Source organism: Cherax quadricarinatus, chromosome 65 (genome assembly GCF_038502225.1).
Source record: "Cherax quadricarinatus isolate ZL_2023a chromosome 65, ASM3850222v1, whole genome shotgun sequence".
In the NCBI taxonomy this organism is placed as follows: domain Eukaryota; kingdom Metazoa; phylum Arthropoda; class Malacostraca; order Decapoda; family Parastacidae; genus Cherax; species Cherax quadricarinatus.
The window spans coordinates 4,255,728-4,281,528 of record NC_091356.1 but is presented as its reverse complement, the minus strand read 5'-3'; the positions used below and the strand labels follow the sequence as shown (position 1 = coordinate 4,281,528).

At 40.0% G+C, this 25,801-nt stretch overlaps 1 protein-coding gene across 1 annotated transcript in view; it reads left to right on the top strand.

Moving 5' to 3' along the window:
* The first annotated feature begins 1,597 nt into the window (after positions 1-1,597).
* Positions 1,598-25,801, top strand: part of LOC128700580 (uncharacterized) — a 217,313-nt gene continuing 193,109 nt past the window's right edge. Inside the window, exon 1 of the mRNA XM_053793864.2 lies at positions 1,598-2,727. Coding sequence (XP_053649839.2) covers positions 2,238-2,727 — 490 coding nt within the window. The 5' untranslated portion in view covers positions 1,598-2,237. The remainder of the gene's footprint in view (positions 2,728-25,801) is intronic.

Genomic DNA, 25,801 nt, shown 5'->3' with positions numbered 1-25,801 from the left:
ATATATCTTTAAACGTATAAGAGAAAATGTTAGAAAGGACTTAATTTTAAACAAGTTCTTGCTAATTGACTAATTTTACGTATTCGGCACGACATTATATATATATATATATATATATATATATATATATATATATATATATATATATATATATATATATATATATATATATATATATATATATATATATATACACATTATATATATATATATATATATATAATCTGTATTTATATAATAGTGATGCGACCTGCAAGTGAGCTCGGATCAAGCGCCATCACTACCAGTGCTTTAATTAATGAGGTTTTCATTATCCTCGTTTTATATTGAAATTTAGACAGCTTCAATTACACTTAAGTCCGTTAATGTTCTGTTGTAATTGCAACGTGCGTGTTGCAACAATGATACATGTCCCAGTCTTATGTTGTGGCTGATATGTTAGTGTTGGATGTTGGAAGAGTCTGGTGTGTCAACACACTCTGCTGGCAGGATCAACTGGTCGGTTTTGCATCAAGGTTGTTTGTTCTTAGAAGGCCTAGCAGAGGATTTGTATGATAGGAAGGCTTTCTACTTATTTAAGTTTTTATATCGTGATAAAGATTAAGACACGTGCATCAGCTGGGGAACGTTATTAATGAAACTTTTATTAATGAAATATTTCGAAGACAAAGGGAGCAGTAGAAGTGTTTAAAAACCAGACTTTCGTGTTATATATATTTGTGTGGGTGTGTGTGTGTGTGTGTGTGTGTATGTGTGTGTGTGTGTATGTGTGTGTGTGTGTGTGTGTGTGTGTGTGTGTGTGTGTGTGTGTGTGAGGAAGTGTAGGTGAGCATGTGTGGGAGGTAGAGTGAGGGAGGAAGTGAGTTAAGGGGAGAGAGAGAGATATAGAGAAAGAAAGAGAATACGAAAGAGGAGTGATGGAAAGGTAAGGACAGAGTGGGGAAGAGTGTGAAGGAGGGTGAAAAAGGAAAAATCAGGGAGGGAGAAAGAGAGAGAGGGTGAGTGTAAGGGTGTGAAGGAAAGAGAGAGAAAGATACGGGAGGGGGGGGGGGGGCTGTGAGGGAGATTATTGTATCACCAATTATAAATTCTCAACCAGGTTCTCTTCATATAATTATCTCCTCTCTTGTTACATTTTCGTACTTCCAATTTTTTTATTGTTGTTATTTATAAACTACTAAGAAAGTCCTTTGGTGAGGCAGAGAAAAACGTTGATGCTAGAGAAGGACTCTAGACTCAAGAAGTTAGTTATCCTTCCCTTCCTAGGATAAAACATTTATTACCTTTCATTTCCTAGGTTATGAATGACCTGTAATAATTTTGTTTCAGTATGCAAAGTTCGTTTAAATTTATAACCTGGCGCTGTTTTATTCTAACTTAATCATTTGAACTATAAACATCTTAAATTCAGTGGAAAATTTGGTATTTCTTAAAATTACATATGGGCCAGTAGGCCTTCTACAGTGTTCCTCCATTCTTATGTTATCTCCCCAACTATTCTGAATGACCCACCTGGGTTTAGCACTTAACATGAATTATTATCCCCCCAAAATTAATAATACAATACTGATGTGCGTCTTCATTTTTTCCAGGTTTCTTCAATAAACGGCCGCTAAAATTAATACCACAAACATGGAGGCTGAAATGAAGTTGAAAAGTGACACTGAAACAGTTGGTGTATAGACTGAGCTGGTGTATCTGACAGTACATGCCATGTTGTAGGCATGGAGCAGCATGTCTCTCAGCCCTGCTGGCGACGGCGGAGTTTGTGTTCGTAATTTGCTAGCTTGTGTTGCTTGCTTCAGTTTTAAACTGGATAGCATTACATTTGAGTAGAAGCGCTAAAGCAGCAGGGGAGGTCATAAAGCACCCATGAAGGGGTTGTATACTGAAGAAAGTTCCTTCGTTAACTGACTAGAGTGAAGCTATCCAGGGGAATTAAACCTGCTGTGTATACTATAATTTTTAAGTGGTTTGTGTGATAATTCGAAGTTAATTATCGTTTTTTTCAATTAGGAAGAATAAGTGTTTTGATCAGTTGGTAATTAACTCGACTAATGGTAATTAACACTTAAGCCCTGTATGGCTGATCTTAGAATAAAGTTACACTCCATTCACTTTTCCCTTTTCATGCCTTCGTATTATAACCTAGTGTACATGGATCATAGAGGCAGAGCGTTGAGTGCCTCTACTACAGAGTGCCATAGTGTCTCTCACAATGTGTTGAGTACCGAGTGATGCAGTGTGCTACCCACAAAATGGAAAAGATTCCAATGAGTCGTGGCACTAGTCAGTTCAATGGGAAATACGACTATTATTGCGACTATACATACGACCCTGTCCCTGGATACACAGAGTTCGAGTACCAACCATCCAACAAACCACCCACTCTACACCTCCAGCCTCAGAACACACACAAATACTCCCACGCTGAGAAGGATAAGGACGACCCCAGGTTAGCAGCGGGAGGATTAGAGATTGTAGAAACTAGACCGGCGGAAACTAGATGTGTTAGAGAAGACGCCGAAGGAGTGGAGAATAGAGGAACCAGAGACCAGGAAAGAGGAGGAGGAGGCGGAGGAGGAGGAAGAAGAGAAGGGGAAGAAAGAGTGCGTATAGAGGGAGGAAGAGAAGTGGATAAGCGGTGGTGTCCTCTAGTTATCATCTTCCTGATCCTTCTAGTAGTCATCTTCCTGGTCGTGGCGGCTCTCATCCTGTACTTCAACTGTAAGTATTAGTTTTCCTTTCTGTTATCAAGCCATCCTGGCAGCACGAATGGTGCTCGTACAAATTTGCACTTTGCATGGTTAAGCTCACTCGCCAAGCTGCCAAATGTGTCAAGTTCTTTATTTTAAATTTTCATATTCGTGGTTAAATTCTTGGTTAATGTATCATAAACACCGATCAGTGAAGGTGAGAAATTACTTCAACAACTGAAACACAGGTAAAAGACCCGAGTCTAACTCCTCATCAGAAGATTGTTTCAAACTGTAGCCGAAATATACAGAATTGTTTTTCCCGATGTTTCAGTTATCTGTCGAAGTGGTTTCTTATTAGTGGTGTAACTTTCCACATTTCTGGAACCCAGTCCACCCGAACATAACCTAACCCAGTCCAACTTAACATATCCCAGGATAACGTAACCCGGCCCAACATGCCCTAACATGCCTTACATTACCTAACTTAAGGAAAACAGAATTTGTAGTTGTAAGAATCGTTAAGAAGTTGACGCTGTTTGGACAGTGAGGAAAAAATGAACGTATTATATTGAGGATAAGTGTGTGTGTGTAAATAAATCCTTCTCAATTATATACGGAAAGTATCTTCTTAAAAACTTCACATTCTTATACCCGATTTCTTTTAAGTTTTTTCTTTGTCCTAAAATACTATTCTAACACACGAAACCACAACAAAAATCGCCTTTTCCATATTACTGATATTCTATTAACCTACATTTTGAAAAACATTTGTTGGGGAATATAAAGATATTTTAGTCTACGAAATGTGGCCCCAAAAAAGGGGTAATATATGAAGCCCACATCAATAGGGGATTAATGTGAATGATGATATGAGCCAAGTCTTGCCTAGTTGTACGTCCATCAGGCAAATTGGCTTCGGTAAAAAACCTGCAGCCTCTTATAACGATGACAAATGCTCAGCGCTCTCCTGAGTGTGTCCTCGCGCTCTCTCGAGACTCCTCGCTCGAGGCCAGGCAAAACGCGGTAACGACGAGCAAGAAGGTTAGAAAAAGAAACTACTGTGTGTGTAAAGGAACAAGTCAGGTCAATGTTGTGCTGGATGACCTGGTCTTGAATACGCGGTGGAGAAAGTGGAAGGTTGGGTGGTCTCACGGGGAGAGGTTATACAATTTGCGAGGTTGTGTGTGGGTGAGGTTAGATGTGGGCTCCGCTCTGAAACCACCAGTACCACCCTGGTACTCTGGTATGACTGCTAGTGAAGCCACCAGTTCCACCTTGGTACTCTGGTATGACTGCTAGTGAAGCCACCAGTTCCACCCTGGTACTCTGGTATGACTTCTGCTATTCAATGAAGCTACCAGTGCCACCCTTGTTCTCTGGTATTATTGCCATCCATCGAAGCCACCAGTGCCGTCACCCTAGTACCCTGGTATTACTGTCACCCTAGCACCAGTAAAACCCAAACGGGTGCATACGTCAACAATGCGGGTTATGACATTTACTTAAGAAGATTTTTCGTCCAGTAGATCCTCTTTCCCGAAGGTTGCCTGACTTACAACACAGGAACTCTTTCGGCGTAAATGGTGGAGATATTTTCCCTTTCGTTTAAATTTCCTCACACTCTTGAAACAAACTTGGAATGCTTAACGAACACTGAGTGAAAAATTGCTTTTTGAGAATAAATTGGTCACGACAGCAGCAAGTTGAAAGTGACAGTAAAAATTGTTAATATGTAAGGAACGAAATATATTTCAATCACTGAAAGGTTCTAGTTGTTTGTAAATAAAATAGAACAATAACAACCTTCCCAGAGAAAGTGAAATTTAGCTCAAATTCCTTGGATTAATTTATGAAATTTAATAGGAACACATTAGTTTAGCATAGCTGTGTTTATACAGTACAAACTAACTGGTAATTTATAGCCCACTTGACGTAACTTCACATATTAGAACTAATTATTAATACCATTAAGTTAGCCTCTGAGTGAAGGATGTGTTGGTGATACCACAACTGCTATAATAATAATAATAATAATAATAATAATTATAATATTAAAAGCTCTAATAATAATGTAAAATAATGGTAATATTAAAATATCAAAGCTATAATAATTTATACAAAGATTTTTTCCATGGACAAGTCGATACTTATTCTTGTGTCCATCAGCTGCGATGTAAACAAACTAGTAACGCACGTTTCGCTCGAAGTGAAAATTGCTGAGCTAATTTCGCTCTCCATTTGATGGAATTAGAGTGAAGAGGCACTTAACAGAGTGTAGAGATTAGTAGTGGCAGTAGCCCGGCGTGGGTTGGCACTAGTCAGTGGCTGGCATCAATATTTAGGCAGGGTGGCGAGATTGGTGGCACCACCAACACTGGTGGTGACACAACTAGCACCACCACCATTGGTAGTGATGTGACTAGCACCATCAACACTGATAGTGGTGATGCAATTACCACCAACTCTGTGATGATATAACTATCACTCCCAACAGTGGTAGTGGTGATACAACTAGCACCACCAACATTGGGACAATTAGCACCAACACTGGTGAAACAACTAGTATAACCAACACTGGTAGGGACAACTAGCACCACCAACACTGGTAGGGACAACTAGCACCACCAACACTGGTAGGGACAACTAGCACCACCAACACTGGTAGGGACAACTAGCACCACCAACACTGGTAGGGACAACTAGCACCACCAACACTGGTAGGGACAACTAGCACCACCAACACTGGTAGGGACAACTAGCACCACCAACACTGGTAGGGACAACTAGTACCACCAACACTGGTAGGGACAACTAGCACCACCAACACTGGTTGGACAACAAGGGCCAACATTACCTTTCCATAAGAACAATGAGAACGAAGATTAAGGATAGAACTTGCCTGCTTCCACGACGTTATCTCTCACTACACCATCAACTTCAACCTCTTATCTCTGGCCTTCGGTGGAGGGCCATGAGGGCCTTCAGCAGGGAGGTGAGGGCCATGAGGGCCTTCAGCAGGGAGGTGGGAGCCATGAGGGCCTTCAGCAGGGAAGTGGGAGCCATGATGGCTTTCGGCAGGGAGGTACAGGGCCATGAGGGCCTTCAGTTACGAGGCGGAGGGCCTTAGGGCCTTCAGCTGGGAGGTGGAGGGCCTCAGTGACTCTAACATGCAGGTGGATTACCTTCGGAATCCTATGAAAGGAACCATTGCGTCCGTCAAACTATCTCTTCCCCCCCCCCCCCAAGAAAAGGAATCCTTCGAAGTAGGAGAGGAGAGACCTGATAAGCTTCGATTATCTGTTGCTTCTGCTGATGATGATGATGATAATGATGATATACATCAAGGTGAGACACTTAAACTTCACACAGTAATGTTTATTACCTATGCAGCTTGTGAGATGAACATTAGGGCAGTACAAAGACAGTATCTTAGTGTCCATATTTCTAGTCTGTGTCTTCTAGCCAAAATGAATATGTTCCATTAAACAATGCAGTCAATGCTTAGCGATAGATTACGAGAAAGACGCATTTTCGGCAATTATGGCAGTGATTAAGAAGATGTTATTGGGTTTATTGGATTTGTAATGGCTTTTATTGGCAAAACTTATATGCTTAATTATGTTCTAATCTTGTTACAGCCCTCGCATTATTATTATGTATTATATATTCCGCCTACGTTTGCTAATGTTTGTCGTTTTTTAAAGTATTTCCCTTCTGTTCGTCTCTGTGAAGAGGTGTAACCCAAGTAACAAGACACACATGCAATTAATGTGACATTTTATTGTGGAAACGTTTCGCTTTACAGGAGTTTTCTCAAGTAACGGCTTGGTGAAACTTCTGGAGAGCGAAACGTTGTGACTATAAAATGTCACATAAGTTGAATTTGTGCCCTTTTTACCTAATATTTTGTCGGTAATTCCACCATTATTACTAACTGTTACCTAACTTTTTCATACATTTTGGGGTTCCTTTGACCAAGTGACAAGGGATCTCCAACTCTGTTGAGACAAAATGGAACTAATGGATATAATCACTAATTTTAAAGCTATCTTAGGAGTTTTGACATGATATATGGAACTCTTGGTGGAATTTGCTGAGTCTCTTATTGCTACTATGGCCATAATTTTTAAAGGGGTGGAGGGGTAAGCCAGCGGAAGGCCTCGGTCAGATGACCAAAAGACTCCAGCTGCGGGTCATCATATGAATGAGACCCGCGTCAGGAAACACTCATCTTGTTTCCTGACAAACCTTACCTAACCTAATGTCCCTATTCCTAATTTTAGTAATAAATTTAATATCTCGTGTTTGCCTATTAATAAAAGAAAAACATTTCTTATTAACGATTTCTTTTAAATATAAATAAATGTGAAAACTCCTGAACTATTTTCAGGTTTTTATTTCTTGTGCAGTTTATTCTAGAATTTTTCAAAATTTTGCAGCCTTGTTGTCCCATTGCTGTGAAATATCGCTCAAAGACGAGCAATAAAATGTCCCAATAAAAGTAATACGCCGTTTTGCCGTCCCCCCCAAATACTGTTATCCTTCTTAGCTGCCTAGTTTGCCTATTTATGTGTGTGTGTGTGTGTGTGTGTGTGTGTGTGTGTGTGTGCGTGTGTGCGCGTGTGTGTGTGCGTGTGCGCGCGTGTGTGTGTACTCACCTAGTTGAGGTTGTAGGGGTCGAGTCCAAGCTCCTGGCCCCGCCTCTTCACTGGTCGCTACTAGGTCACTCTCCCAGAACCGTGAGCTTTATCATACCTCTGCTTAAAGTTATGTATGGATCCTGCCTCCACTACATCGCTTCCCAAACTATTCCACTTCCTGACTACTCTGTAGCTGAAGATATACTTCCTGACATCCCTTTGATTCATCTGTGTCTTCAGCTTCCAACTGTGTCCCCTTGTTGCTGTGTCCAATCTCTGGAACATCCTGTCTTTGTCCACCTTGTCAATTCCTCTCAGTATTTTGTAAGTCGTTATCATGTCCCCCCTATCTCTCCTGTCCTCCAGTGTCGTCACATTGATTTCCCTTAACCTCTCCTATTAGGACATACTTCTTAGCTCTGGGACTAGTCTTGTTGCAAACCTTTGCACTTTCTCTAGTTTCCTTACATGCTTGGCTAGGTGTGGGTTCCAAACTGGTGCCGCATACTCCAATATGGGCCTAACGTACACGGTGTACAGGGTCCTGAACGATTCCTTATTAAGATGTCGGAATGCTGTTCTGAGGTTTGTCAGGCGCCCATATGCTGCAGCAGTTATTTGGTTAATGTGCGCTTCAGGAGATGTGCCTGGTGTTATACTCACCCCAAGATCTTTTTCCTTGAGTGAGGTTTGTAGTATCTGGCCTCCCTAGACTGTACTCCGTCTGCGGTTTTCTTTGCCCTTCCAAAATCTTCATGACTTTGCACTTGGTGGGATTGAACTCCAGGAGCCAATTGCTGGACCAGGTCTGCAGCCTGTCCAGATCCCTTTGCAGTTCTGCCTGGTCTTCGATCGAATGAATTCTTCTCATCAACTTCACGTCATCTGCTAACAGGGACACCTCGGAGTTTATTCCTTCCGTCATGTCGTTCACAAATACCAGAAACAGCACTGGTCCTAGGACTGACCCCTGTGGGACTCCGCTGGTCACAGGTGCCCACTCTGACACCTCGCCACGTACCATTACTCGCTGCTGTCTTCCTGACAAGTATTCCCTGATCCATTGTAGTGCCTTCCCTGTTATCCCTGCTTGGTCCTCCAGTTTTTGCACTAATCTCTTCTGTGGTACTGTGTCAAACGCCTTCTTGCAGTCCAAGAAAATGCAACCCACCCACCCCTCTCTCTCTTGTCTTACTGTTGTCACCATGTCATAGAACTCCAGTATGTTTGTGACACAGGATTTCCCGTCCCTGAAACCATGTTGGCTGCTGTTGATGAGATCATTCCTTTCTAGGTGTTCCACCACTCTTCTCCTGATAATCTTCTCCATGACTTTGCATGCTATACATGTCAGTGACATTGGTCTGTAGTTTAGTGCTTCATGTCTGTCTCCTTTTTTAAAGATTGGGACTACATTTGCTGCCTCAGGCAATCTCTCTGTTTCGATAGATGTATTGAATATTGTTGTTAGGTGTGTGTGTGTGTGTGTGTGTGTGTGTGTGTGTGTGTGTGTGTGTACACTCACCTAGTTGTGGTTGCAGGGGTTTATTCACAAGACTTCTCTCTGGAGTTAAGTATTTTCTTTCCCCGACGCTCCTTATATGTTATGTTACCTAACTTTATTTAAAAACCAAATACATCTAAAAAAATGCATTGGGAAGGGGGCAACATGCATGACATCACAGTGCCGACATCTCGAATACTTCATCCAGTTTCCCGGAAGTGGGTCGTGTGACCAGAATGCTGCAGGCATTTCCTCTCTGGATCATAACAATCTCTGAGGCCCATCGTTTCTGCGAAGAGTTTGTCACCCAATTCTTTCACGAATCTGAGAGCTCACTAGTCCCTCGCTCCGAGGGTCTCCGATCCTATTAGGACAAAGTTACAGCTACTGTAACTTTGTCCTAATAGGATCGGAGACTAAATACAGCCCTTATGTATTTGTTAATCTTGTGAGTCTCCCTGAAACTAGCGGCACCACCCCCTTCAGCTTCAGAATACTGTATAGATGCGAAAATGATAGCTTCAGGAGCCTAAAGGCTAAAGTATGAGAAAATATTGTAGGAGTAGCAGGCAAGTTTGGAGTGTCAGGGGTAAATGGTAATAGGGGGGGGGGCTCTAATTGAACTACGTATATATAATAAGATATTTGGTAATACGTAATAGAAAATTTAAGGTAAAGTATAAGTACACAATATATGGCGTAATGACAGCAGTTTGTTAGACTATGTATTACTAGATAAAACATTAATGGGAAGATCTCTGAATGTACATGTTTTTAGCAGAACGGAAAACAAATCAGATTATTATTTATTGTTAACTACCATTAGAGCAAGAGGTAGATGGGGTACAAGGAGAATGTAAGTAAAAATATGAAAGTTAATAAATTGAAGGAGGGAATATGGTAAAATATAAAAAAAATCTATTGGGAGAAATGTTGGCTAGAGAGAGTGAAGGTAACAAGGAAGTGGTCGAAGTTTTGGGTAGACATAAGAATACAGTGTAAATGTGTGAAGCAGAAATTTGTGGGTGTAGGAGGGTGGGTGGAGGATGGAAGGAGTCGTAATATCGTCTCAGCTTATAGATAGCATAAGCATTGTGCTGTCTAAGAGCTGATATCTTACCTCAGCTTATACAAGCTAAGAACTGATATCCTTCCACAGCTCATACAAGATCGATCCTCCATCAATCCTGGGGTTGAATGACCCACACGGGTTCACTTCTTCACGTAATACGGTACAAATATTGGTATATTTTTTTTTTTGGTGGGGGCATGTGATAGTTTTTTAAAATATATTGTTAAGGGGAGAAATATATGTCAGGGTATCGCAGCTTAAACAGCTGTTTGTTATACCACAAAGTGGAGCTGAAACTAGGCGATTATTTCGGCCGTCTTATATCATTTACGACTTGACAATAGTTTATGACTAACCGAAACATCAAATTTCATTACTATTACTGCTTATACTTCAACTATCACTCCTATTACTACTACTACTACTACTACTACTACTACTATTGCTACTGTTATTACTACTATTACTACTACTACTACTGCTATTACTACTACTATTACTACTACTATTACTACTACCATTACTATTACTACTACTATTACTACTACTACCACTATTACTACTACTACCACTATTACTATTACTACTATTACTACTACTATTACTACTACTACTATTACTACTACTATTACTACTATTACTACTACTATTACTACTACTACTACTGGTACGTCGACTCCTTCCCCCACCCTTAGTATCTGGTGGCCTTCTCAACTTCTCGCCTCATTTGTGACTTAACAATTATTCAGGAGGGACTGAAACAACGTCAGAGGTACCTCTAATAAGTGCTAGTGATTGGTGAAAAGGAAATCTTTTATTATTCCGTTTTACCTATAACAAAAGAAAAACTAAGTAAAGGCTCGGGGTGGTGAAACAGAATTATATGAAGTCTGATTTTAACGTACGTGTTTTTTCTCACCATTTATCGACTCCAGTACGTTAGTCAGGCGTCGTAAAAAAAAAGTATTGAATGATAGGCAAGAACATGGATGAAAGGATACAAGAACACGGTCTTAGGACATTCAGTAGCGATGTCCTAAGTATATGTTCGTGTAGCAATATGCCTCTTACTTTCATCGGTAGAACATATTCTCGAAAACATTTAAAGGTGGAAACCTGGTATATAAAAACTGTTGGGGTTCAAGACACCTGAGGAAAATGGTCTGGAGTAAACCAGGTCTCAGGACCGAAACGTTCCATTAGAAACTGCCTTTTTACCCACAACGCAAAATATTTAAAGTTGAGAGTGACATCCGGAGAGCAGAGGATGTCTGGGTACTGACGGTTGTCATACTAAATACAGAGCCAGGCTTTGTGTTGTAGGAAGCCGGGTGAGTCTCCTGACAGCGCCTGCTCTCATTTGCCTGGGTGGATAAGGTGGTAGTGACGACCACCCCCTCCACCCCCCCGTCACGACCCACAACACGACTTCATTACTGGAGAATGTAAAGAACCTGTGCCTACATGTTCTTCCGGCCACCAGGGCGTATTCATTTTCGCCGACAGAAAGAAATGTTGGCGTGAGTTTCGCGTGTCTGCGACTTAAGTGGGGGATGTACGTGGGTGTACGTGGGGAGAAAAGGCAGATGGCGATAGACTAGATGCTAAAAGGACACATGGTGGTTGGGGTTGTGCATGAAATTAAACCGCTGCAGAGCGATGGTTTAATTTTGTTTTAACTAGCGGAGCAGTGTTTTAAATTCGTTGTTAGCTAGCAGAATAATGGTTTAACTTGGTTAACCTTCACATAATTGGTTTTACATTGTTTACTAGCAGAGTAGTATGAGTTTGTTAGCTAGTAGAGACGTGGAGTAAATTCTTTGTAGACTATTAGTGCAGTGGTTTAACTTTGATTATTAACTTGCAGAGTATTATTTCGTTATTTACTAACAATGGTTCAGTTTCGTTATATACTAGCAGAACAGACGTTCAGTTTCCTTAACGCTGATGAAGAGCTCTTGATCCAAGGAACTGTAACTTCCTCTTCCTCGGATCACCCATCAGTTGGTTTATGAGGTTTGAAGAATATCGGCTACAATGGGCCATTAAGGCTGCATGTCACCTATAAATCAGCAAACAAGAATACATATATACCTAAAATAATAATTGAAATAGACTCAGCATGTACACACTGATATGCGCATCTCTTTGTACATTCACTGAGAGATATACACATCTTTGTATATACACTGAGATGGCCATATTTGTGTATATATTCTAAGAGATATGCAAATCTGTGTACATACAATAATATATATATTATCGTATGTCCTCGGATCACGGTAAAGCACCTAGCTCTGCTGGGTTCGTGATATTTGTAGGATTGGGTGTCCCGTGGGTTAGAGCGTCGTGAATTTTCTCTCGCCATGAAGCTGGCTAAAACGACATGGGTTTGAGCCCTCGGCCAGTCTGTATATATATATATATATATATATATATATATATATATATATATATATATATATATATATATATATATATATATATTACAGAGTCATATTTGTGAGTACATTCCGACAGATATGCAAATCTGTTTACATACAAAGAGACATATATACATCTCGGTATATATGCACTGAGAGACATACACATTTTTGCTCATATACACTGAAAGAGGTTTAAATCTCGTTGTATATAACAGTGAGATATTTTTGTAGGGTCACTAAACTCTACATGTATAATTAATTACTAATGAATAATTTATACGAATATAAATTATTAAATTATTTAAACTCTAATTGCAAATTTTAGTATAATTTAGATGACCAGGTAAAAAATAATTTTATTCACGTACTTTGTGTTGAAAAAATTATGTGACTTTGCAATATGTTAAAAAATCCTGGATAAAAAATCTTGTATAATAAATTCCTGTATAAAAAAAATCCGTATTTCTTTCGTGGTTTCTCTCCTCTTAAAATTCGTGGCTTCTCTCCTCTTACAATTCGTGGTTTCTCTCCTCTTACAATTCGTGGCTTCTCTCCTCTTACAATTCGTGGCTTCTCTCCTCTTACAATTCGTGGCTTCTCTCCTCTTACAACTCGCGGTCCCTCTCCTCTTACAACTCGCGGTCCCTCTCCTCTTACTATTCGCAGTTCCTCTCCTCTTACTATTCACGAATTCTTTCTTCCCAACACTATTCGCGGAGCTTCAACCTCCCCCCCCCCCTCCATTATTCGCGGCTCCTCAGCTTCCACACTTCGCGGAAAAGCATCTCACGCGGTGAACTGCGGTGCGCAGTCTCGTTTTGGGCGACCAACATCCTCGTCAGATCAAGACTGTAGTGTCCATCTCTCCCACCGTTCATCTGTAGCTCTCAGTATCATGCGCGGATGCTGCTGCATCACCGCGCTTAAAACGAAGGATCGAGCCTCCACCTCTTCTTGAGCTGAGTGGTCCCCACGGGTTTAGAGCTTCGCAGGAATTATATATATATATATATATATATATATATATATATATATATATATATATATATATATATATATATATATATATATATATATATAACCCCCTTGAAACTGGCAGATAAAATTTACGAGTCGAAATTTAAGATGAGTTAATTGATGCTGGGGCAGTTTGGTCCCTTTCGTGTGAGGTGACTCGAGGCTGGTGAAAGGCTCGTGATCCAAGGAATTGTAGCGTTTCTCCCCCTTCCTTGGATATCACAATATGCAAAACACCCACTGTGAAAAAATAGTGAAATTCCAAGCGCATTCGTGATTTCATTATCAAGGAACTGTAAAAATAATAGAATGACTGAACACTCATGAAGCTGAAATATGACCTCACATATGACCTCGCATATGACCTCACATATGACCTCGCATATGGCCTCACATATGGCCTCACATATGACCTCATATATGACCTCACATATGACCTCGCATATGACCTCTCATATGACCTCGCATATGACCTCTCATATGACCTCACATATGACCTCGCATATGACCTCGCATATGACCTCACATATGACCTCACATATGACCTCACATATGACCTCACATATGACCTCACATATGACCTCACATATGACCTCACATATGACCTCACATATGACCTCACATATGACCTCACATATGACCTCACATATGACCTCACATATGACCTCACATACGACCTTAGTCACTAAGCGTGGGAGACTTGGGAAGATTTAGTCAGGTCACATGTACAAAATTTAAAAGTGACATGTCAAGCATACTTGAAAATCCTCCTCACAAATTCTATTCAGTATAAATGAATCTAAAATACAACCCAAAACATATATTCTTATTGCAATATTAAAATATATACCAGCCTCTGAATTTATAACTAAATAAGAAAAAAATTCCTGGTAGAGGATGAGCTTTGGTTCTGGTAAATTTATTCATGCACTTAATAGTGATTTGCATAGAGCTCGTGGTATTTACATTTTTTGGGATTTTTAGTTTCGAAATGTTGGAAGCTGTGGGAAAGTTGCTTCCCGGGGAGGGCGAAACTCTAATACACCACCAAAAACAATGGAAAAAGAAGCATCCTTCCACTTCCGAGAAGTAATTAAGCAACTCTGCAACAATAGGTGCTGGCAACAATAGGTAGCCAGACGGGAGCACCAGAGCGTGCACCTCGTTGCAACTCAATGACAAGGGCGTTGCAAAGTTGACGCTGCTTAGAGTTTCAGTAGAATTGTTTGTGATGTTCATGTTTACATTGCTTCGCTCAGCGATATTTCTATTGTTGGCTGTTTTCTTGTTTTGTTTTTGTCAGCGTCTTGGGTAAGGACAAGTGTATCCTGAAGTGGGTCCTAATCAAATGAAGACCCGCAGCTGAAGCTTTTGGTCATCTGCCAGAGACCTTCTGCTGGCTTTCGACGTGTCTTGATGCTCGTGAAGTACACTTGACTCAATCTTTTGGTGCTGCCCTCCCGTTTCCTCGAATCAAACCTGGAACAGTAACAGTGGCTTTAAGGAACAGTAGTCTGATGTCATATATGACTACCGGCATTACTACTACTACTATTACTACTACTACTACTAAATAATAATAACGTCTCATCACGTACACGCTCTAATAGTGCTGTATCACCGCTGTTTGTCCATTGCCCTAAAAATTTCAAGGGTTGTCCCTGATCCCTTATTTCCTGATAATATTTGTAGGTTTTCCCTCTGATTCCTAAATTTTCTTCCATTTCTCTTGCAGTTGGTCAATAGATTTCTACCCAATCTTCGTGAGCTGTTTCTGATATTTAAATTTTCCACCGAGTCGTCTTTGGTCCCTAAATTTTCCAGCCAATCTTCTCTGGTCCCTAAATTTTCCACCTAATCATCTCTGGTCCCTAATTTTTCCACCTAATTTTCTCTGGTCCCAAACTTGTCCACCTAATCTTCTCTGGTCCCTAAATTCCCCCTCCAATCTTTTCTGGCCCTAAATTTCCCTCCCCCAGTCTTTTCTGGCCCTAAATTCCATCCCTCTCAGTCTTCTCTGGTCCCTAAATTTTCAACCCAATCGTTTTTTACATAATGTCTTCTTTCCGGTCTTCGTCAGCTATTCCTAATCCCAAATTTTTCTTCAGCTATTTCTGATCGCTACCAATCCCTCAGGCATTGAAATCATCACCCCCGTATAATACCACGGGTTTGTAAGCCCTAATCAGACGGAAAATTGTCAAAACTCGTATGAACTCAGCCCAACTTGTGGTAAAAGTCTGCTTGGTGCTCGGGTAACTTTAGTCTAGACATCACCATTATCATTATTATTATTATTATTATTATTATTGTTATTATTATTATTACTGTAATGTTGGAAGAATTACCTACGATGTACATGTGCCCATTTACCTAAATGGGCACATGTACAACTACTGTGACCTTTTATTGTGAAACTTTGTCAAGCTTGACAGAACTCCACAATAAGCTTGACTAAGCTTCTGGAGAGTGAAACGTTGCCATAAATAAAATGCCTCATTAGTTGTGCATGTGTCTTTTTGCCTAAGATTATTATTATTAATTATTATTATTTATTATTATTATTAATGATTATTACTACACAATAGATTATGTATCTGTGACTATAATTATTATTAATCACGAAACTCGTGAGAAGGTCAGGAAGCAATTGTGAAATAACCCGTAATGGGATCTGATCCTCGTAAGAAGGAAGGTAACTCCAATTCTTTGGATCAAGAGACCTTCACTAGCCTCACAGGCACCTCCCTCGAAGGTCACAATCTGCCTGGACGCGATGATTTCAGAGTTTCTCTTTCGTATTCAATTTCCATTCGGAAGATCCATCTCTACATTCATATAAATGCAATGTGGAGCAATTGCAATATTCCATGAATAAAATATTGCATTGACAGTCGAAAGAATTATTTTTTTCTCTCGAAAAATTCATTAATAAAACTTTTTCAATTTTTTATTTTCTTGTAGAGTTGGTAGTGATATATATATATATATATATATATATATATATATATATATATATATATAAATTATGCTGCGAGTATATACATCTGTAGGTGTGTATGCACTGAAGGTATATACTGAAGGTGTACATACACTGACAGTATAAAATACAACTTTCATTGTGTATACCCTGTGTAAAAACATGATGTATATATCTACATATGAACAAGCAATAATAATGACATCAAGTTAACCTGTTGGTTACTTCAGCAACGACGACTCCAGTGATGGACAACATTTGCACTGCTGTGAAATAATTTTTGTGATTTAGATTTAATTGGATATTAAATGACTCTGCATTCAAATTACTTCACACACACACACACACACACACACACACACACACACACACACACACACAATACTGGGTAGGCGTTCCCCGTATTTCCCACACAAGAACCAGAATTCTTCGTGGCATGGATTCAACAAGGTGTTGGAAACATTCCTTAAATATCCTGGTCCATGTTGACATGAATCAAGCAGCTGCTACATATTTTTCGGCTGCACATTGTGGTGTGAACTTCCGGTTCCATCACAGCCCAAATGTGTACGCCAAATCGGACCCTACCATTTGCATGTCGCAATTGAAATCGCGATTCGTCTTACCAGACGACGTTTTCTAATTTTCAACTGTCCAGTTTTGGTGTGCCTGTGCCCACTGTAGTCTCAGTTTCCTGTTCTTAGCTGAAAGGAGTGGAAACTCGTGTGGTCTTACGCTGCTGTCGCCCATCCTCTTCAAGGTTCGACGTGTTTGCGTTCATGTTTGTCTACATACCACTGTTATAACGCGTGATTATGTTACTATCAGTTTGAACCAGTCGGGCCATTCTCCCTCCGACCTCTCTCATTAACGAGGTGTTTTCACCCACAGAACTGCCGATCACTGAGTGTTTTGTGTTTTCACACCATTCTCGGTAAACTCTAGAGGATGTTGTGAATGAAAGTCCCCAAAAGTGAGCAGTTTCTGAGATACTCAAACCACCCATATATATATATATATATATATATATATATATATATATATATATATATATATATATATATATATATATATATATATATATATATATATATATATATATGCAATAAGATCACAGTAAACAGGTGATTTCAGAATATGCAAAACAACCACTCTGAAAGAATAGAGAAATTCCAAGCGCTTTCGAGACTACTCACATTATCAAGGAACTATATATATATATATATATATATATATATATATATATATATATATATATATATATATATATATATAGATATATATATATATTTATTTTTTTTTTTATTATCACACCGGCCGATTCCCACCAAGGCAGGGTGGCCCGAAAAAGAAAAACTTTCACCATCATTCACTCCATCACTGTCTTGCCAGAAGGGTGCTTTACACTACAGTTTTTAAACTGCAACATTAACACCCCTCCTTCAGAGTGCAGGCACTGTACTTCCCATCTCCAGGACTCAAGTCCGGCCTGCCGGTTTCCCTGAATCCCTTCATAAATGTTACTTTGCTCACACTCCAACAGCACGTCAAGTATTAAAAACCATTTGTCTCCATTCACTCCTATCAAACACGCTCACGCATGCCTGCTGGAAGTCCAAGCCCCTCGCACACAAAACCTCCTTTACCCCCTCCCTCCAACCCTTCCTAGGCCGACCCCTACCCCGCCTTCCTTCCACTACAGACTGATACACTCTTGAAGTCATTCTGTTTCGCTCCATTCTCTCTACATGTCCGAACCACCTCAACAACCCTTCCTCAGCCCTCTGGACAACAGTTTTGGTAATCCCGCACCTCCTCCTAACTTCCAAACTACGAATTCTCTGCATTATATTCACACCACACATTGCCCTCAGACATGACATCTCCACTGCCTCCAGCCTTCTCCTCGCCGCAACATTCATCACCCACGCTTCACACCCATATAAGAGCGTTGGTAAAACTATACTCTCATACATTCCCCTCTTTGCCTCCAAGGACAAAGTTCTTTGTCTCCACAGACTCCTAAGTGCACCACTCACTCTTTTTCCCTCATCAATTCTATGATCCACCTCATCCTTCATAGACCCATCCGCCGACACGTCCACTCCCAAATATCTGAATACGTTCACCTCCTCCATACTCTCTCCCTCCAATCTGATATTCAATCTTTCATCACCTAATCTTTTTGTTATCCTCATAACCTTACTCTTTCCTGTATTCACCTTTAATTTTCTTCTCTTGCACACCCTACCAAACTCATCCACCAATCTCTGCAACTTCTCTTCAGAATCTCCCAAGAGCACAGTGTCATCAGCAAAGAGCAGCTGTGACAACTCCCACTTTGTGTGTGATTCTTTATCTTTTAACTCCACGCCTCTTGCCAAGACCCTCGCATTTACTTCTCTTACAACCCCATCTATAAATATATTAAACAACCACGGTGACATCACACATCCTTGTCTAAGGCCTACTTTTACTGGGAAAAAATTTCCCTCTTTCCTACACACTCTAACTTGAGCCTCACTATCCTCGTAAAAACTCTTCACTGCTTTCAGTAACCTACCTCCTACACCATACACTTGCAACATCTGCCACATTGCCCCCCTATCCACCCTGTCATACGCCTTTTCCAAATCCATAAATGCCACAAAGACCTCTTTAGCCTTATCTAAATACTGTTCACTTATATGTTTCACTGTAAACACCTGGTCCACACACCCCCTACCTTTCCTAAAGCCTCCTTGTTCATCTGCTATCCTATTCTCCGTCTTACTCTTAATTCTTTCAATTATAACTCTACCATACACTTTACCAGGTACACTCAACAGACTTATCCCCCTATAATTTTTGCACTCTCTTTTATCCCCTTTGCCTTTATACAAAGGAACTATGCATGCTCTCTGCCAATCCCTAGGTACCTTACCCTCTTCCATACATTTATTAAATAATTGCACCAACCACTCCAAAACTATATCCCCACCTGCTTTTAACATTTCTATCTTTATCCCATCAATCCCGGCTGCCTTACCCCCTTTCATTTTACCTACTGCCTCACGAACTTCCCCCACACTCACAACTGGCTCTTCCTCACTCCTACAAGATGTTATTCCTCCTTGCCCTATACACGAAATCACAGCTTCCCTATCTTCATCAACATTTAACAATTCCTCAAAATATTCCTTCCATCTTCCCAATACCTCTAACTCTCCATTTAATAACTCTCCTCTCCTATTTTTAACTGTCAAATCCATTTGTTCTCTAGGCTTTCTTAACTTGTTAATCTCACTCCAAAACTTTTTCTTATTTTCAACAAAATTTGTTGATAACATCTCACCCACTCTCTCATTTGCTCTCTTTTTACATTGCTTCACCACTCTCTTAACTTCTCTCTTTTTCTCCATATACTCTTCCCTCCTTGCATCACTTCTACTTTGTAAAAACTTCTCATATGCTAACTTTTTCTCCCTTACTACTCTCTTTACATCATCATTCCACCAATCGCTCCTCTTCCCTCCTGCACCCACTTTCCTGTAACCACAAACTTCTGCTGAACACTCTAACACTACATTTTTAAACCTACCCCATACCTCTTCGACCCCATTGCCTATGCTCTCATTAGCCCATCTATCCTCCAATAGCTGTTTATATCTTACCCTAACTGCCTCCTCTTTTAGTTTATAAACCTTCACCTCTCTCTTCCTTGATGCTTCTATTCTCCTTGTATCCCATCTACCTTTTACTCTCAGTGTAGCTACAACTAGAAAGTGATCTGATATATCTGTGGCCCCTCTATAAACATGTACATCCTGAAGTCTACTCAACAGTCTTTTATCTACCAATACATAATCCAACAAACTACTGTCATTTCGCCCTACATCATATCGTGTATACTTATTTATCCTCTTTTTCTTAAAATATGTATTACCTATAACTAAACCCCTTTCTATACAAAGTTCAATCAAAGGGCTCCCATTATCATTTACACCTGGCACCCCAAACTTACCTACCACACCCTCTCTAAAAGTTTCTCGTACTTTAGCATTCAAGTCCCCTACCACAATTACTCTCTCACTTGGTTCAAAGGCTCCTATACATTCACTTAACATCTCCCAAAATCTCTCTCTCTCCTCTGCATTCCTCTCTTCTCCAGGTGCATACACGCTTATTATGACCCACTTCTCGCATCCAACCTTTACTTTACTCCACATAATTCTTGAATTTACACATTCATATTCTCTTTTCTCCTTCCATAACTGATCATTTAACATTACTGCTACCCCTTCCTTTGCTCTAACTCTCTCAGATACTCCAGATTTAATCCCATTTATTTCCCCCCACTGAAACTCTCCTACCCCCTTCAGCTTTGTTTCGCTTAGGGCCAGGACATCCAACTTCTTTTCATTCATAACATCAGCAATCATCTGTTTCTTGTCATCCGCACTACATCCACGCACATTTAAGCAACCCAGTTTTATAAAGTTTTTCTTCTTCTCTTTTTTAGTAATTGTATACAGGAGAAGGGGTTACTATATATCTGTCTGCTTCTGGCATTCTTAATTTTGATGTAAAATGAAACTTTCATCAACATATCGAAAACTGAGTATTTTGTTTAACAAGTTATTCAGAATGCTAGTTGATTTTCAAAGAAAGTTAATCAAAGGATGAGAGAGAATAAAGGCAGGAGGGGGGAGGAGGGGGCGGATAAACCCACCGCCATAAAATACAAAAATATTTGGTCGGACGTCGTGACCCAAAATATATACAAGAGAGACTTATATTCCCTGACCCTCAAGTCTGTCGTTCTGGGCTTTGCACAACATCAACTTTTCCTGAACTTTGTGAATTATGTGTCATTCGACATTCGCTTATGTGGCCTTAGAGACGAGCCGTGGCCGATAAAATATTTCGTATATTTTTCAACTGCATTATTAAACCAGACCACTAGAGGTTTACTCTGTCATTCGATAATGTTATGGAGTTTCCTCTACTTTGAGTAATGGTTTTGGGTTTGGTTACTGCTCTCTAAGGCTTCGTAAAAGTGGACGGAATGATTTTGGCCTACGGCCTCTTGAAGGTGTACGACTTCCTTGTGACATCTTGCATTGAGATGGAAATCAGGTTTGTTGTAGTCTATTGCATCTTGAATTTTTACGGGTTCCCTGCGATCTGCGTCTTTGTGACGTAGGCAGGGTCGTTGTAGTCTAAGGCTTCATGAAGATGAACAACTTTGTTATGCGACGTTGTGAATGCGGGTAGATTCTTCGTGGTACAAGGCCTTCAAGAGCTACAGGGATTTGTTCAGGTCTACGGTTTCGTGGTAAACTAGTTCGTGGACTCGTTCTTTGGGTTATAAGGTATCGAAAAAGTAGACGTATTCGTTGTGGTGTACATCTTCAGGTAGGTGGATGATTCATTGTGGTCTGCACCTTCGTAAAAGTGAACTGGCTCATTATGATTGTTATCACCTTGAAGGGGAACAGTATTATCAGTGATGTTATGGGTAGCCTGTGATACCTTCTGCCTTGCCTCAGAGAATTTCCCCTCTTATCTGTTGCAGTCCTGCAACATTGCATAGCTCCTGACAACACACGAGAATGCGAAAGATCTAGAGCTAAAGAGTTCCCTCCCCATGTGACTTGTTCTGGATATATATGTACATATATCTCAAACGAGTTAGGTCAAGGAAAATTGGATATCAGATTGGAGGGAGGGAGTATGGAAGAAGTGAATGTGAAGAAGTGAAGTGAATTGTGGCTGAACGTGTCGGCGGATGGGTATATGAAAAACGAGGTAAGCCATAGAATTAATGAAGGGAAAAAGGTGGATGGTGCAATGAGGTATCTATGGTGACAAAGAATGTTATTAATGAAGGTAAAGAAGGAAATGCATGAGAGTATGGTGGTACCAGCCCTCTTTTATGGGTGTGAAGCATGGGTTGTAAATGTTGCATCAAGGAGGGAGATGGAGGCAGGGCAATGTGTGGCGTAAAAATTATGCAGAGAATTCGTATTTGGAGATTAGGAGGAGGTATGAAGTTAATAAAAGTATTCAGACGGCTGAAGATGGGTTGTTGAGGCGGTTTGGTCATTTACAGAGGATGGAGCAATATACGATGACTTGGAGGGTATAAAAGTCTGTAGTGGAGGGAAGGTGGGGTAGTGGGTCGCCCTAGGAAAGGTTGGAGGGAGGGGATAAAGGCGGTTTTGTGTGCAAGGGGCTTGGGCATAATACAAGCATATGTGAGCATGTTAGACAGGAGTGGAGACAAATGTTTTTTGGGACCAGATGAGCTGTTGGAGTATGAGCAGGGTAATATCTTGTGAAAGGATTCATGGAAACCGGTTAGCCGAACTTAAGTCCTGGAGGTGGGAAGTACAGAGTCTACACTCTAAAGAAGGAGTTTGAGCTATTTGATGTTCAGAAGGACATAAAAACTGTCGTATCTGTGCGCCTCTGCCTCGGTGGGAGACGGCTAGTGTGTTAAATGTGCGTGTGTGTGTGTGTGTGTGTGTGTGTGTGTGTGTGTGTGTGTGTGTACTGAATCCCCATAATGGCGTCTATGGGGGGGGGCAGAACTCCCATATGAACCTGCTTCATAGTTCCATACTTGTTTTAAATATACCTGACGTGAAGTCTTAATTAAATTATCACGTGTTTAATATAGCATTATAAATATTTTCAAGACTGGGACTACTAAATAACTGTGATGTTAATACAAGGTCAGTTGAGAGTGATTTAGCACATGAGCTTAAGAGCACCTGGCTCACTCTCCTTCAGGCATTTCAGCAGCTCTTATTTGCTGGCGTATATGAACTTCATCGTAGCACTTTCATACAGCTCCTCCAGGAATAAACCTGAGGTAGATCCTTGCATGCACTCACACTACTCTCCTCTCTAGTGAGTACCTTCTTCAGCGACCATCATTGCTGTGACCATTTCAGCAGCAACTTTCACTCCAACGAGCACGACATGAACACGGGAAGGACCACGACCTCATCATCTTTCACTCATGTTGAACCAGAAGAAAAATTATAGCTCAAGTTTTAAGGTACGACAATATATATATATATATATATATATATATATATATATATATATATATATATATATATATATATATATATATATATATATAATGTCATACCGAAAAGTAAACCTGGTCAATTAGCAAGAATTCATTTAAAATTAAGTCCTTTCTATAATATAAAAATTAATTATTTTGTGCCAAAAGAACCTTAGGAAACTTACCTAACCTTATTACAAAAAGCGCAATTTAATTTAGCCTAATCCAACTAAATATATTTTAAGTTTACAATTTAATAATCAAACACAATTAATATATTTTTTTTAGTTAGATTCAGAATGATTGTTGCGAAATTACTGCATACACAAGCTTTCGTTTGCCCTATTCGGCAAGAAGTGCATTGCTATTTAAGGCAAAATCGCAAGTTTTACTTATTCGGCACGACATATAAAATGCCCATAGGGAAGTTAAAGAGAATTCTTTCTCCGTAAGCCATGCGTGTCGTAAGAGGCGACTAAAATGCCGGGAGCGAAGGGTTAGTAACCCCTTTTCCTGTATAAATTACTGAATTAAAAAAAACGTTCGTTTTTCTTTTTAGATCACCCTGCCTTAGTGGGTTACGGCCGGTTCGTTAAAAAAAAATGAAATATATATGTGGTACCTCAAATTTCGTACACCTCCCTACTCGAACAATTATTTAAGTGTATTTTTGTAAGTGCCTTTGTAAGTGCATTTTTGGGGGGTCTGAAATGGATTAATGTAATTTATATTATTCTTTATGGGAACAAATTCGTTCGGTAACGGCACTGAACAACCTTCTGGAACGAATTATGACCGAAATTCCAGGTACCGTTGTACACATCCTCAACTCCTTGTTACCTGTCCTCTTCTTACTTCACCTTATTCCCAATAATTGCTTTTTTACCCTAATTATCCTTAATTTATAAACTTTCACTTCTTTGTTACTTATAACGTTCACTTTACTCCCACTGTAGTTACCACTAAATAATGATATGGTATATCTGTTGACCTTCAGATAACATACAAGTTCTGACGTTTATCCTTCACCCTTTTATCTGCTAATACCCACCCTTCAAGGGAGGTTCCTTGACGCTGGATAGGGGCTCTTGATCTAGGGAATTGGATCTGCTCCGGTTCCCTGAACTGATCCTGAATACCTTCCATCCCCCCCCCCTCCATATGCGCTGTATAATCCTATGGGTTTAGCGCTTCCCTATGATTATAATAATAATATCTGCTAATACATGCCCAACAGACTGCTGCATTACGCCCTATATCTTATCTCGTATACTTATTTATCCTCCTTTTCTTAATATACTTTTTCCTTATTACCAGACTTCTATCTATACAAACTTCAGTTAAACGCCTACCCATTATCATTTACCCCTGACACGAAAAACTTCCTAAACTACAACAGTTTCTCCCACCTTAGTATTTAAGTCCCCCACAATAATTATCCTCTCTTGGTAAAAAACTCCCTAAACACTCAACACACTCTCCCCTACACTCTTCTCATCCCCAGGTTCATGAACACTATTAATTTCTTCTTGCATCCCAGCTTTATTGAATCACCAATATTCTCGAATTTATACATTTATATTCCCTCATTTCTTAACATAATTGATCATTTAATATTTCTCCTGTTTCTTCCTTAGCTCTAATTCGCTCAGACACACCTGACCTAATCTCATTTACACCTCCCCCAATGTAATTCTACTAATAAATAGCTGAGAAGAGTCGAGTTACTTGGGGCCTTAAGGATCTTTCAAACATTATTATTGTCAAAGATATGCAAGACCAGAGATCTGTCAGTGTGACAGATCCCTTCATACACACAGTCACAGGGATGTTAGGAAGTATTTCTTCAGTCTCGGAGTTGTCAGGAAGTGAAATAATCTGGAGAATGACGCAGTGGAGGCAGGACATAACATTAAGAAGAACGATAAGGCTCTTGTAGCAGGGGAGGGAGAGTGGACCTAGTAGTGTCTAGCGAAGAGGCAAAGCCAGGAGCTGTGAATAGACCCCTGCATCTACAAATAGGTAAGTGCAAATAGATGAGTATATATATACACACACACAAACACACACACAAATACGTGATTGGCACCATGCTGGCAAAGTGCCAGGCACATTGCCATATCAGAGGGAGACTGACTTGTATTTTTAAAAAAATGGCGTGTTGTTATTTGCACTCCATTAATGTGTCAATCCTAAAAAATCATGAGTTTACTCATGAAAAATATTCGTGCACCAATTCAGGGGCGATATTTACCGTTATAGAAATTACCTTGAAAAGGGTGACTTTATGCTGGTCAATGGCCTTCGATTCAAGGAATTGGACTTATTGTCCACTTTATTCTTGAATGTTTCCCATTTCTCAGGATCTGTGTGACCCCTACGGCTTTAGCGTTTCTCTAT